At 40.6% G+C, this 11,747-nt stretch overlaps 1 protein-coding gene across 9 annotated transcripts in view; it reads left to right on the forward strand.

Moving 5' to 3' along the window:
• HOATZ (HOATZ cilia and flagella associated protein) overlaps positions 1–9,640 on the forward strand; it is a 28,472-nt gene extending 18,832 nt beyond the window's left edge. For 4 of the 9 annotated variants that reach the window (XM_089312526.1, XM_089312524.1, XM_008261620.5 and 1 more), the window contains exons 4-5: positions 7,269–7,321; positions 9,455–9,640. In XM_089312526.1, the coding sequence (XP_089168652.1) occupies positions 7,269–7,321; positions 9,455–9,512 (111 nt within the window). In that variant the 3' untranslated portion in view covers positions 9,513–9,640. Of the gene's footprint in view, positions 1–6,634; positions 6,695–7,268; positions 7,322–9,454 lie in introns of those variants that run through there. The other 5 variants (XM_089312519.1, XM_008261613.5, XM_089312529.1 and 2 more) reach the window with 3 other exon arrangements.
• Positions 9,641–11,747: the final 2,107 nt, after the last annotated feature.

Consider the following 11,747-nt stretch of genomic DNA (forward strand, 5'->3'; position numbering starts at 1 on the left):
TCCAGTACTTCTTAACTAAAATACCTAAAATTTCAGCTAAAATAGAGTAACTAGGGTTTAAATTTGGGTCCATCTGAAAATGGAGCCATGGTGGTTCACTTCTATCCCCTACTGATTTCAAGAGTTTCTTGATTCTCTGTCTGTTGAGTGAGTGCCAGGTAACTGAGCAAAGAGCTGATTTTGGAATCATTTCAATACTCTTCTAGGACATTCTTTAAATTAAATTCAGCAAGCCAGCTTTCATACTATGATAGTCAAGAGAAAATTTCTTTGGCTATTGTAATATTAATCAAGAAATAAGTGCTACCTCATGTTATTTCTGGTGAACCTTTAACTCAAAAAATTTCCATCTTAATCCAAGGAAGAAATGCAAGTTTCACATGACAGCCAGGTCTTGAGAAGCAAAGGCCTTTCTTGCAAAGTCTAATGTTTATTAAGAATTTTTATAGCCTGAAGATTACCTGAGAAGAAAGTTTACAACACACCAGAGAACTTGTGGACAGAGAATTTGCCATACATATTTAATGGCAAATAGTGTCTAAGACACCCCTCCTGTTTCTCCTTTCCAACCCAGAGATCAGAAGTTGAACCATCAGAATTCTTCCATGCCTGTGCACAGAAGATAAACTATCTATCCTTCCTCTTTTCCTCCACTCTTTTCAACACTTTGAAAGCATTAAAATAAAAATATTCTCTCATAATAATAAATAATGTTATAACAGCTACCATTTATTACATGACCACCATATGTCATACATTACATTAAGCAGTTTTTATATTATCTCCAATTTTCACAACAATTCTTAGAGATGAACAACCCAAGACTCAGAGGTGTGGTCCTTTGATTTACCCAAAATCACAGACCTCCAACCTACAGATTACTGATTACAGTTGGAGATGAGAAAGTAGGTATAGTTAAAACAATACTTACCATTTTATAAAAAAGATTTTATTTATTTATTTGAGAGAGCCACAGACAGTGAGAGGGAGAGACAGAGAAAAAGGTCTTCCATCGACAGGTCCACTCCCCAAATGGCCGCAATGGCCAGAAGCCAGGAGCCTCTTTCAGGTCTCCCACTTGGGTGCAGGGGCCCAAGTGTCTGGACCATCTTCTACTGCTTTCCCAGGCCATAGCAGAGAGCTGGATCAGAAGAGGAAAAGGAGTCAGCGCTGTGGAGTAGCGGGTAAAGCTGCCGCCTGCAGTGCCGGCATTCCATATGGGGGCCAGTTCGAGCCCTGGCTGCATCACTTTAATCCAGTTCTCTACTATGGCGTGGGAAAGCAGTAGAAGATGGCCCAAGTCTTTGGGCCCCTGCACCCACGTGGGAGACCCGGAAGAAGCTCTGGCTCCTGGCTTCAGATCAGCACAGCTCCGGCCGTTACGGCCAACTGGGGAGTGAACCAGCAGATGGAAGACCTCTCTCTCTCTCTGCCTTTCCTTCTCTCTCTGTGTAACTCTGACTTTCAAATAAATAAATCTTGAAGAAGGAGCAGGAGGAGGAGGAAGAGGAAGAAGAAGGAGGAGGAAGAAGGGGAGGAAGGGGAAGAGGAAGAGGAAGGGGAAGAGGAGGAAGAGGAAGAAGGGGAGGAAGGGGAAGAGGAAGAGGAAGGGGAAGAGGAGGAAGAGGAAGAAGGGGAGGAAGGGGAAGAGGAGGAAGAGGAAGAGGAAGAAGAAGAAGAAGAAGAAGAAGAAGAAGAAGAAGAAGAAGAAGAAGAAGAAGAAGAAGAAATTGACTTCATTAATCTGTGTAGCCACCAAAGTTGTTTGCTTCTCAAAGGTTCAAAAGAGAGAACTAGGCCAGCGCCACAGCTCACTAGGCTAATACTCTGCCTTGCAGCGCCGGCACACCGGGTTCTAGTCCCGGTTGCTCCTCTTCCAGGCCAGCTCTCTGCTGTAGCCCGGGAGTACAGTGGAGGATGGCCCAAGTGCTTGGGCCCTGTACCCGCATGGGAGACCAGGAGGAGCACCTGGCTCCTGGCTTCGGATCAGCGCGGTGCGCCAGCCGCAGCGCACCAGCCACGGTGGCCATTGGAGGGTGAACCAACAGCAAAGGAATACCTTTCTCTCTGTCTCTCTCTCTCTCACTGTCCACTCTGCCTGTCAAAAATTAAAAAAGAGAGAGAGAGAGAACTAAGTAATTTAATTCTCAAAGTGACACCAAAATTCACTAGCCAGCTATGAGGCAATACATTTGTGTATTATTGTAGCCTAATTTTCTGGAGCAAATTTTTATTACGTAATTAATTTTTATGAGTACAGTGAATACAAGAGGGCCTCAAAAAGTTCACAAAAAATAAATTAAATGACAATGTGAATTTTCCATGAGTTTTTAAGCCCTCTCATGAATAGTATAAATAAAATGTATAAATACAAGTAAATATCCAGTATTATAAATAATTCTGATCCTGTTTTAATGTTATTTTAGGAATTAAATGATAAAAATGTCTTGCAAACATAAAATTCCATTAATGAATCTCACCAAAACACTATGATTAAAAACAAGGATTCTTTTGTTGTTATGAAACAAACACGTAAATTATTATTCTCCACTAATAGCATAAGTTGTGCAGATTTTGTCTAACCAGTGAACTGTATTTAGCTTTCCTGGCAGAGATTTCTTAGAATAGTCCACAACGTTTTTGTTCAGATGACTCAGATGTTTACAATAGTTTTGTTATTCATTCTCAGGAAGCATGTCCAGGAAGCAGAAATCAAATCACATTTGAAATCTTTGTTTCTAGTACATCATATTATAATATAAAATGAATTATGTACTAAAATCCATTGCAATTTTTAAAGAGGACCTGAAGTTAAAGGGAAAAAATGAATATGTTTTTATTCTGTTTTTTGCATCTTGTAGCTAACTATTTAAATCTTATATTAGAAGCATTTACCTATGGCTTGTCAGTAGTTACACAGAAAAATTATATAGCTTTATTCATTGGGGATTTTAAGAACTAAACTTATCCATTGTTGAATTTCACTTTCTAGAAGTTTTTGTTGTTGCTTAGGCTAATAATTGTGCATTAGAGAGTACAAAGATTCCTTTCATAACATCATACTCAATCAATTCAATCCAGCAGAAACTCATGGAAGTCACCAAGGAGCTCCAAGGAAAGATAAAAAGATGAGTAAGATTCTGAAAGAGACCTGGTGACAACTAAGAAACAAAGCAGGGAGAATGAGATCAGTATCAAAATAAAGGTATAAAGGCCATGTAATCACAGTAAGGGAGGAATTTATCCAATTGAGAACATATGTAATGGAAAAAACACTAACATTGAAAACCTACAATGAAGATAGCCCATGCTTTCATCAACAGATATTATTTTATTCCCTCTATAATAAATTGACGGATACTGTAAAATTTAGCTTGGGTTTCCCAAGTACCCAGAATTTTTTTTCTTTTAAGAACTGTGACATATTATGGCTAAAATTCAAGTAAAAGGCCGACATCCTGTCAATAAATAAATAAAATGAAAACTGTAGGCTGAGAAAAGGTAAGATCCCTGGGTCTTGAAGAGAATGATGCATAACCAAGCATGCAGTGTGCCCACCCCGGCTGCTGACCACAGCTGCCCACCATGAGCGTCCTCCCGTGTGTCTTGGTGGATCGTGCCTGAAATGTCCAGCTTCTTTTGCACCTGAGGCATCAGGACTGGAGAATCGCCCTGAGGAACTACTTAGCAGTACAGCAGCCTGCACACCTGATTTCCTTGGCTGCCAAAGCTTTCTCCCCTGTCCTGTCTCCATCATGATCTGGTGACTCCCACTTTCAGGTCCACGCAGGACATCAGCTCCTCTGGAACATCTTCTCTGACTCCCCCAGCCCCTAGAATGAATTAAGAGTCCCTGACCTTCCGTTCTTCCATTGCGCCCTATACTAACCCCACCAGAGAGCATTTGAAATAATTTACTTGGCTTTTTTTCCCATAAAATCCATGGACAACTTGCATGCTGGAATTATATTATATATTATATGTGCAATATATAATATATAATATAATATATATTATATTAGATGCTTATTATGGGTTAAAATAAATATATACATTTATTATATATGAATATATATATAAAATATATAATATAATATTATATATAATATATTATATAATGTATAATTATATATATTATATTAGATGCTTATTATGGGTTAAAATAAATCCCCCCCCCAAAATATATTGAAGTCCTAACCCTCAGTACCTTAAAATCAGACCTTTATTTGGGAATAGGGTCTTTGCTGATGCAGTTAGTTAGGATGAGGTCATGAAGTAGGGAGGGCCCCTAATCCCCATGTCTGGAGTCTCATAAGGAGATGGCCACGTGAAGACAGAGACAGCCAGGAAGCATGCCATGTGACAACAAGGGCAGCGACTGGAGTTATTCTAGTGAAGGGATGTCACAGGTTTCCAGCAAACTACCAGAAACTAGACGGAGGCAAAGACACCCTATCAACTTCAGACAGAACATGGCCCTACCAACACCTGCATTTCAGGCTTCTGACTTCCAATACTGAGGGATAATACATATTATGGTCTTTAAACATTTTTTTATTTACTTGAAAGGCAGAGTTACAGAGACAGGGACAGAGAAAGAGAGAGAGATATCTCACTCCCCAGATGGCCATGGTTGGGCCAGAATGCAGCCAGGAGGCTGGAACTCAATACAGGTGTCCAGCGTGCATGCAGGGTTCCAAGTATTTAGGCCATCCGCTGCTTTCCCAGGCACATCAGCAAGGAACTGGATCAGAAGTGGAGCAGTTGGGACTTGAACTGGTGTCCATATGGGATGGCAGCACTGCAAGCAGCAGCTTAACCCACTGTGCTACAGTGCTGTCTCCCAAGAGGGTTGTCTTAAGCCATCCAGTTTGTGGGACTTTGTTAGAGCAGCTCTAGGAAAACAGGACAGTACTCAGTAAATTTAGATTACCTGGCTATGGCAAATCTCTTATTCTCACTTCTTTCTTTTTTTAAGTTTATTTATTTATTATTTGAAAGGCTGTATGAAGGGAGAGGCAGAGAGAGAGAGAGAGAGAGAGAGAGATCTTCTATCCACTGGTTCACTCCTCAAATGGCCACAACAGCCCTATCTGGATCAGGCCAAAGCCAGGAGCCTGGAACTCCATCCAGGTCTCCTGTGTGGGTGGCAGGAACCCAAGTACTTGGGCCATCCATCATCTACCACTTTCCTAGGCACACGACTGGGGAGCTGGATCAGAAGCAGAACAGCTAGAATTCACATCAACACTCTGATATGGGATACCAACAGCACCAGCATCAGCTTACCCTGATGCACCACAACACCAGCCCCTTATTCTCAATTCTTAATTCTTCTGGCCTTGATCTAAACCAAATTTCTTTCATTAGACTTGGTCATTTGAAGCTACAAGTTTTGTTAGATTCTCAAGTTTTCATTTTTTTCCCACTTTAAATATGATATTTTCTGAATCTTGATATGAATGGAAGGGGAGAGAGAGCGGGAAAGGGGAGGGTTGCCGGTGGGAGGGAAGTCATTGGGGGGGAGGGGGAAGCCAATGTAGTCCATAAGCTGTACTTTGGAAATCTATATTCATTAAATAAAAGTTAAAAAAAATGATATTTTCTGTGTGGCTATCTCCTGAACTGAAGTTAGTGGGATTCTATGGAAAAACAGAATTATATCTATATTTACCTATTTTATATCTGTATTTTAATAAATCTTTATGTCTGCACTAACTCACATTTTAATGTAAGATTACATTTTTGCATTTAAGAATAATTAGCTGAGAATGACACGTCTCAATATCTAAAACAGGGAAAGAAGAGATAACAGAATAAGGGTTTTCTCCCACAGGCAAGAAACTAAGGAAAGCCCTCTTCAACTTGGATTTAGGGAGCGGCATGCTGTGAGCTTACTGATCCTGTATCTTGCCATAGTTTAGTGGCAGTTTAGTGCTGGTCAGTAGTTTGACTATATTGTCAAATGGAGCTAGAATCAAATTTAGTTCTGCTTTTGTTAAGTATTTAAGCTTCAGTTTCCTCATTTGTAAAATGGAATAATAGTAATATCAAAATCGTGACACAATGTCTATAAAGGGCTAAGTGCAGTTTGTGTGATAAGGTCTTAATAAAAGTTAAGGGGCCAGTGCTGTGGTGTGGTAGGCTAGGCCTCGGCCCATGTGTGTGCCGGTTCATGTCCCATCTGCTCCACTTCCAATCCAGTTCACTGCTAATGGCCTGGGAAAGCAATGGAAGATGGCCCAAGTGCTTGGGCTCCTGCACCCACATGGGAGACCCAGAAGCAGCTCCTAGCTCCTGGCTTCAGATTGGCTCAGTTCTGGCTGTTGCAGCCATTTGGGGAGTGAACCAGCAGATAGAAGATCTTTCTGTCTCTCCCTTTCTCCGCCTATAACTCTACCTTTCAAATAAATAAATAAAATCTTAAAAAAAGTTATTATCAGATAGGGACAAATCACATTTAGGCCCAAAACCCAATGCATCTTCTGAGTGTTATAAATGAAAAAAGTATAAATCATGAAAAGATATTTAGTCCTGTGAATACAAGAAAATATGAAGAATTCCACCTTCCAATAGACACAAACCTTTTTTATTGAGTCAAAAAATCACCCACAATTTTTTTCCCTTCATACAGGCTAAGAAGAGAGATGAGATTCTCCAACTCTTACGAAAACAAAGAGAAGAAAGGATCACAGTGAGACGGATATAGTGGTTTTCAAATAAGTACCTGGAGAGATGAACTGTGGCAAATTCTCAGAAGTTTTAAAGATGGATCCCTTAAATCCATAGCCTTCTACATACTGGAAGGGAGTAGAGTACAGATAACAGATAGTTCAGCAGTTTTGCTAACCTGAAACTACATCTAGAGTTTGCAGCTCTTCCAACATAAGAAATGAGGTTTTATTGTCAGTAGGCTTTATTGTTTACATACTATAAAGCCATAGGTTATTAATGTAGGCTACTACAGTGCTAATATTCATTTTACAATTATCTTGCCTAGATCATATAAAAATAAATGCTAAATGAAGAGAAACAAACCTTACAAATATAATACTAGCTCCCTGTACACTTATGGCTACACAAACACATTTCTGAATGAAACCCAAATTCTCTAATCTGGAAAATTTTGATCCCTTAGTTGCCAGATTTAAGAAGCTAGTTTTTATAAACTCTGATGTCTTTATCTCAGTTTTTTTTTTTATCTCAGTAAATGTCAGTGCTGAATTAAAATTTTTTCATTTTGATTTTGGTTTTGTTTTGTTTTTTAGAAAGAACTGATTTCCCTGCCTTATAAACCGAAGGTCAAGGTACAAAAACCAAAGTAAGTTTAATTCTATCAAAAATAGTCTCATCTCAGGGCTGGCATTGTGACATAATGGGTTGAGCTGCTGCCTACAACACTGGCATCCTATATGGGCACTGGTTCAAGTCCCAGCTGCTCTACTTGTAATCCAGCTCCCTGCTAATGTAACTGGGAAGACAGCAAAACAGTAAAAGATAGTCCAAGTGCTTGGGCTCCTGCCACACAGGTGGCAGACCTGGATGGAGTTCCTGGCTCCTGGCTTCAGCCTGGCTCAGCCTTGGCTGTTGTGGACATTTGGGAGTGAACCAGAGGATGGAAGACCTCTCCATCTCTCTCTTTCTCTCTGTAACTCTATCTTCTAAATAAATAAAATAAATCTTGAAAACAACAGTCTCATCTCTTCTAGATGCCATGTAGAGAAGTACTTCTTTGTTCTTACTCGTTTTGCCTCTTACCTTTTAACCTTCTAAAGACCCACTTCACTCTATTAGGGATTTCTTTAAAAAATCATGTACTTATTTATTATTTATCTTCCATTCGCTGGTTTATTTCCCAAATGTCCACAACAGTCAAGGCTGAGCCAGGCTGAAGCCAGAAGCCAGGAACTCCATGCAAGTCTCCCATGTGGGTGGCAGGAGCCCAAGTGCTTGGACCATCTTTTGCTGTCTTGCTGTCTTCCTAGGTGCATTAGCAGGAAGCTGGATTGGAAGTGGAACAGCCAGAATGTTGGTGTTACAGGAGGTGGCTTAACAGGATACACCACAACACCAGCCCCTATTAGGATTTCTTAAGTCAAATAAACCTCCTCATGTATATTAAAGCCTGTGTATCCACTTGTATATCAGTAGAACTTGCAAGCATAAATTGGCATAACCTGGAGAGCAAATCAGCCTTGAATCTCTGTACACATTCTCTTCCCTCCCTTCTCATCCTGGGGTACTAGAGTCAGAGACCACCATGCCTTGCTGGCTATGCCTTCCCCTACCCACACTTAGTTTTAGGTCTAAGAGATCCCCAGCTCTGATTACACTAGTATCACGTTGAGAGTTATTAAAACAGTCCATGCTGGCAATGGTTTTAGACTCTAAGTGATGAATTAATACCTTTCTTAATTTCCTGCTTTTTTAGCCAGACTTAGCATGCAAGGGTGGAGCAAAACTAACCCAATCAAGAAATAATGATTTATCTAAGAGTAAAATAGCATTTCACAGCTTAATGGGTAATTCTCATAATAACTTAAATGCTTCATTGCTGAATTCCTTTTGTACATAAACTCTCTCCTCCATCCTGAAGCCTTGAATTTTATTCCATTTCACTGTGACATCATCCTCTTCTGAACTTCTGATAATTATTTTCTGTACAAGTTTTTTGGCAATGATCATGCATTGCTCTGGCCATATTTTCTAATTATTTAAATTCTTACTATCTCTTAAGTTATATAATTTTTCACATATGTTTGTCTTGTCTGTAGGTATAGTATAAGCTCTGTGAGGAATTGGGTCACCAAATTGCCTGACACACTGCCAACATGTTAAAATTCCAAAAATATGTGTAACAAACACTTTAGTTCAAAACTGTCATATAACTCACTATTAGCTAATTTAGAAAGTGATGCTTTTATACTATAAATTTATAAACATTTTTAAATTTTGTAAACATTTTAGATGCAATTGTGTAAAACACTTTGCTTTTGGCCTCTTCTCCCTCCATCCTGTCCTCTCTGCCCAAACCTTCCCTACAAAGAGATGCAGCCTTACTACCCCTCCATCACAAGATCTTCCTAAGAATTGGAAAATGGGTTCACAGTAAGGCTTTAGTGGTCCTGAGGCCTTTCAGAAGAAATCCAAAGAGAATCCACAATGGGTAATCCTGGTGAATCAATTACCAATGATGAAATCTCATGGATTTGATGCTTGGGTTAGCAAAATACCTTTAGGGTAGGAGGTCTTCTCCCCTGCCCTTCAGATCAAACTTTACAGTTTAGTGACCATTTCTACAGATAAGCATATAGTTGGTTGCAAAACCTAATGTATATTCATAATCCACAACAGTAAATTTTTGTTGAGGAAATTTTCAAAAGTTATTTTCATGCTGCATTGTGTTCATAACTGAATTCTGTATATTGGAACTGATTCATGTTACTACCAACAGGACAGTGACTTCAGAGTCAGACAAGGAGGACCAAGAAGCAGTCAAAGCCTTGGACTAATTTGACACATAGTAACGGCTGGCTTGCTTATATCTTCACCTTGGAAACAACCTACTCCTGCATCAGAATTACTGAGATCACTGTCAAGTTAAAATAGACAAAAAATAAAAGTCAGATATGCAAACATCTATGAATGTTACCAAGTAATTGACTACTTATCTCTGTTTTTTGTACATCTTCAAACTCTTGCGTATCTTGTTTTTATTTGAAGGGCAATTTTGAAATTTCTATACTTGGTCTATATTATAAATATCAGATAAACAAGAAAGGCTTTGCATGCCTCACCTTGTACAGCATTGTTAAAAACAGTAAGAAAGGCGGGCACCACGGCTCACTAGGCTAATCCTCCACCTGCAGCGCTGGCACACAAGGTTCTAGTCCTGGTCGGGGCGCCGGATTCTGCCCCGGTTGCTCCTCTTCCAGTCCAGCTCTCTGCTGTAGCCCAGGAGTGCAGTGGATGATGGCCCAAGTGCTTGGGCCCTGCACCTGCATGGGAGACCAGGAGGAAGCACCTGGCTCCTGGCTTCAGATCAGCGCAGTGCGCCGGCCACAGCAGCCATTGGGGGGGGGGGGGGGTGAACCAATGGAAAAGGAAGACCTTTCTCTCTGTCTTTCTCTCTCACTGTCCATTCTGCCTGTCCCAAAAAAAAAAATATATAGAGATGAAAGAGCAATTCTGAAAAATTCTTTAAAAAAAAGAAAAGCATTTTTCAAAATTTGGTTTATTCTGTGTCTGGAACATGTCTGAAGTCAGAAATTAATTTCTTCTAATTCTGTGAATAACTAGCTAAGCATGTCTGTGTTTTACACCAACATAATCCCAACCAACCTACTTCACTTTCAAGGATCATTCCCTTTGGTATATGTAGGAAAACGGAAGGGTAAGGATTTTTCCCTTCTGCATTATCCAAATGGCAATCCTACTTAGGGTTATATACTCTTCTCCAGTGTTTGCAGTGCTACTTTGGACTACCATTCACTCCAATATGGTCCTCCACCAAAGACTCCTGGACACGACCTCCCCAAGATGCTGCTCTCGTCTATAGTGCTAGCAGAGGAGTGGGTGACCTGTTGGCCAGCACTTAACCACAGGGACATACAAAGCTGCTAAGGAGGCTGGAAATAGTTTTAGATGGGGGAATTGGAGGAGGTATCTGCCTAGTTAAAAATCCAAAAATCTATCACTAAAAATATAGAATGTATGTTATGGGACAACTACAAGTTTCTACCACAAAGAAAAATGTTCAGAACCAAAGAAAGGTAATCAAGCCTAGAAAAGGGAATTTTTGAATTATAAATTCAGAATCTCATCCCAGCACCATCAAAAATAAAAGGTATCCTGCCAGGTTGATGTATGTGCGAGACAGATCTCTATTGTGAATACCAACACAGTAGCTAGTCTAAACCTCTAGGTCGTATAACTGCTTCCCTTTGTTCTGTTCCATGCTCACAGAGAAATCTTTCCTTGCCCTTGGGAGGGAAAGGGCTCTACAGGCTGATGCAAACACTGCATTACCAAGGGCTCTAAAATCATTTTTCATTTTGCCCAGGCATCTGCAGGTCAGCTGAGGGTCTGGCTGATCTAGGCTTGGCTAGCCGCTCTGCTTCAGGCTACAGCAGCTAGGGCAGCTGTGTTCTTGCTGCTGCCCTGTCCACTGACTGAGGCACCTTTGCTCTGTATTGTCCTCTTGGGGCGATGCATGGGCCAGTGGAATATCTGAGGTATGTTCCTCTCAGAGAATGGCAGAGAAGCAAAAGAACAAAGAAAATAGGTGAGGTCTTTTCTGGTCTAGGCTCAGAAACTTGTGGTTCATTCTGTTGGTCAGTCAGTCACATGGTCAAACAGAAAGACAAGGGGTGGGACATATGGTCTGTCTCTTCAGTACGGAAAAGTACAAAGTCACTGGCAAAGAGTGTAAAGGGAGCTATGAAGAACTGGGGTCAGTATCCCAAGACACCACACTTGGTTGACTGAATACCCTAAGTTGATCTGGACCCAAGATACTAAAAGAACTTGGGATAAAATTTAATTATTTGGACCAAAACAACAGCTTCTTTAAACTGCAATATTAGAAATAAATCCTTTGGCCAGCGCCGCGGCTCACTAGGCTAATCCTCCGCCTTGCGGCGCCGGCACACCAGGTTCTAGTCCCGCAGTCCCGGTCGGGGCGCCAGATTCTGTCCCAGTTGCCCCTCTTCCAGGCCAGCTCTCTGCTGTGGCCAGGGAGTGCAGTG

This window comes from Oryctolagus cuniculus, chromosome 1 (assembly GCF_051225735.1).
Source record: "Oryctolagus cuniculus isolate XC-2025 breed Fujian yellow rabbit chromosome 1, ASM5122573v1, whole genome shotgun sequence".
Classification (NCBI taxonomy): domain Eukaryota; kingdom Metazoa; phylum Chordata; class Mammalia; order Lagomorpha; family Leporidae; genus Oryctolagus; species Oryctolagus cuniculus.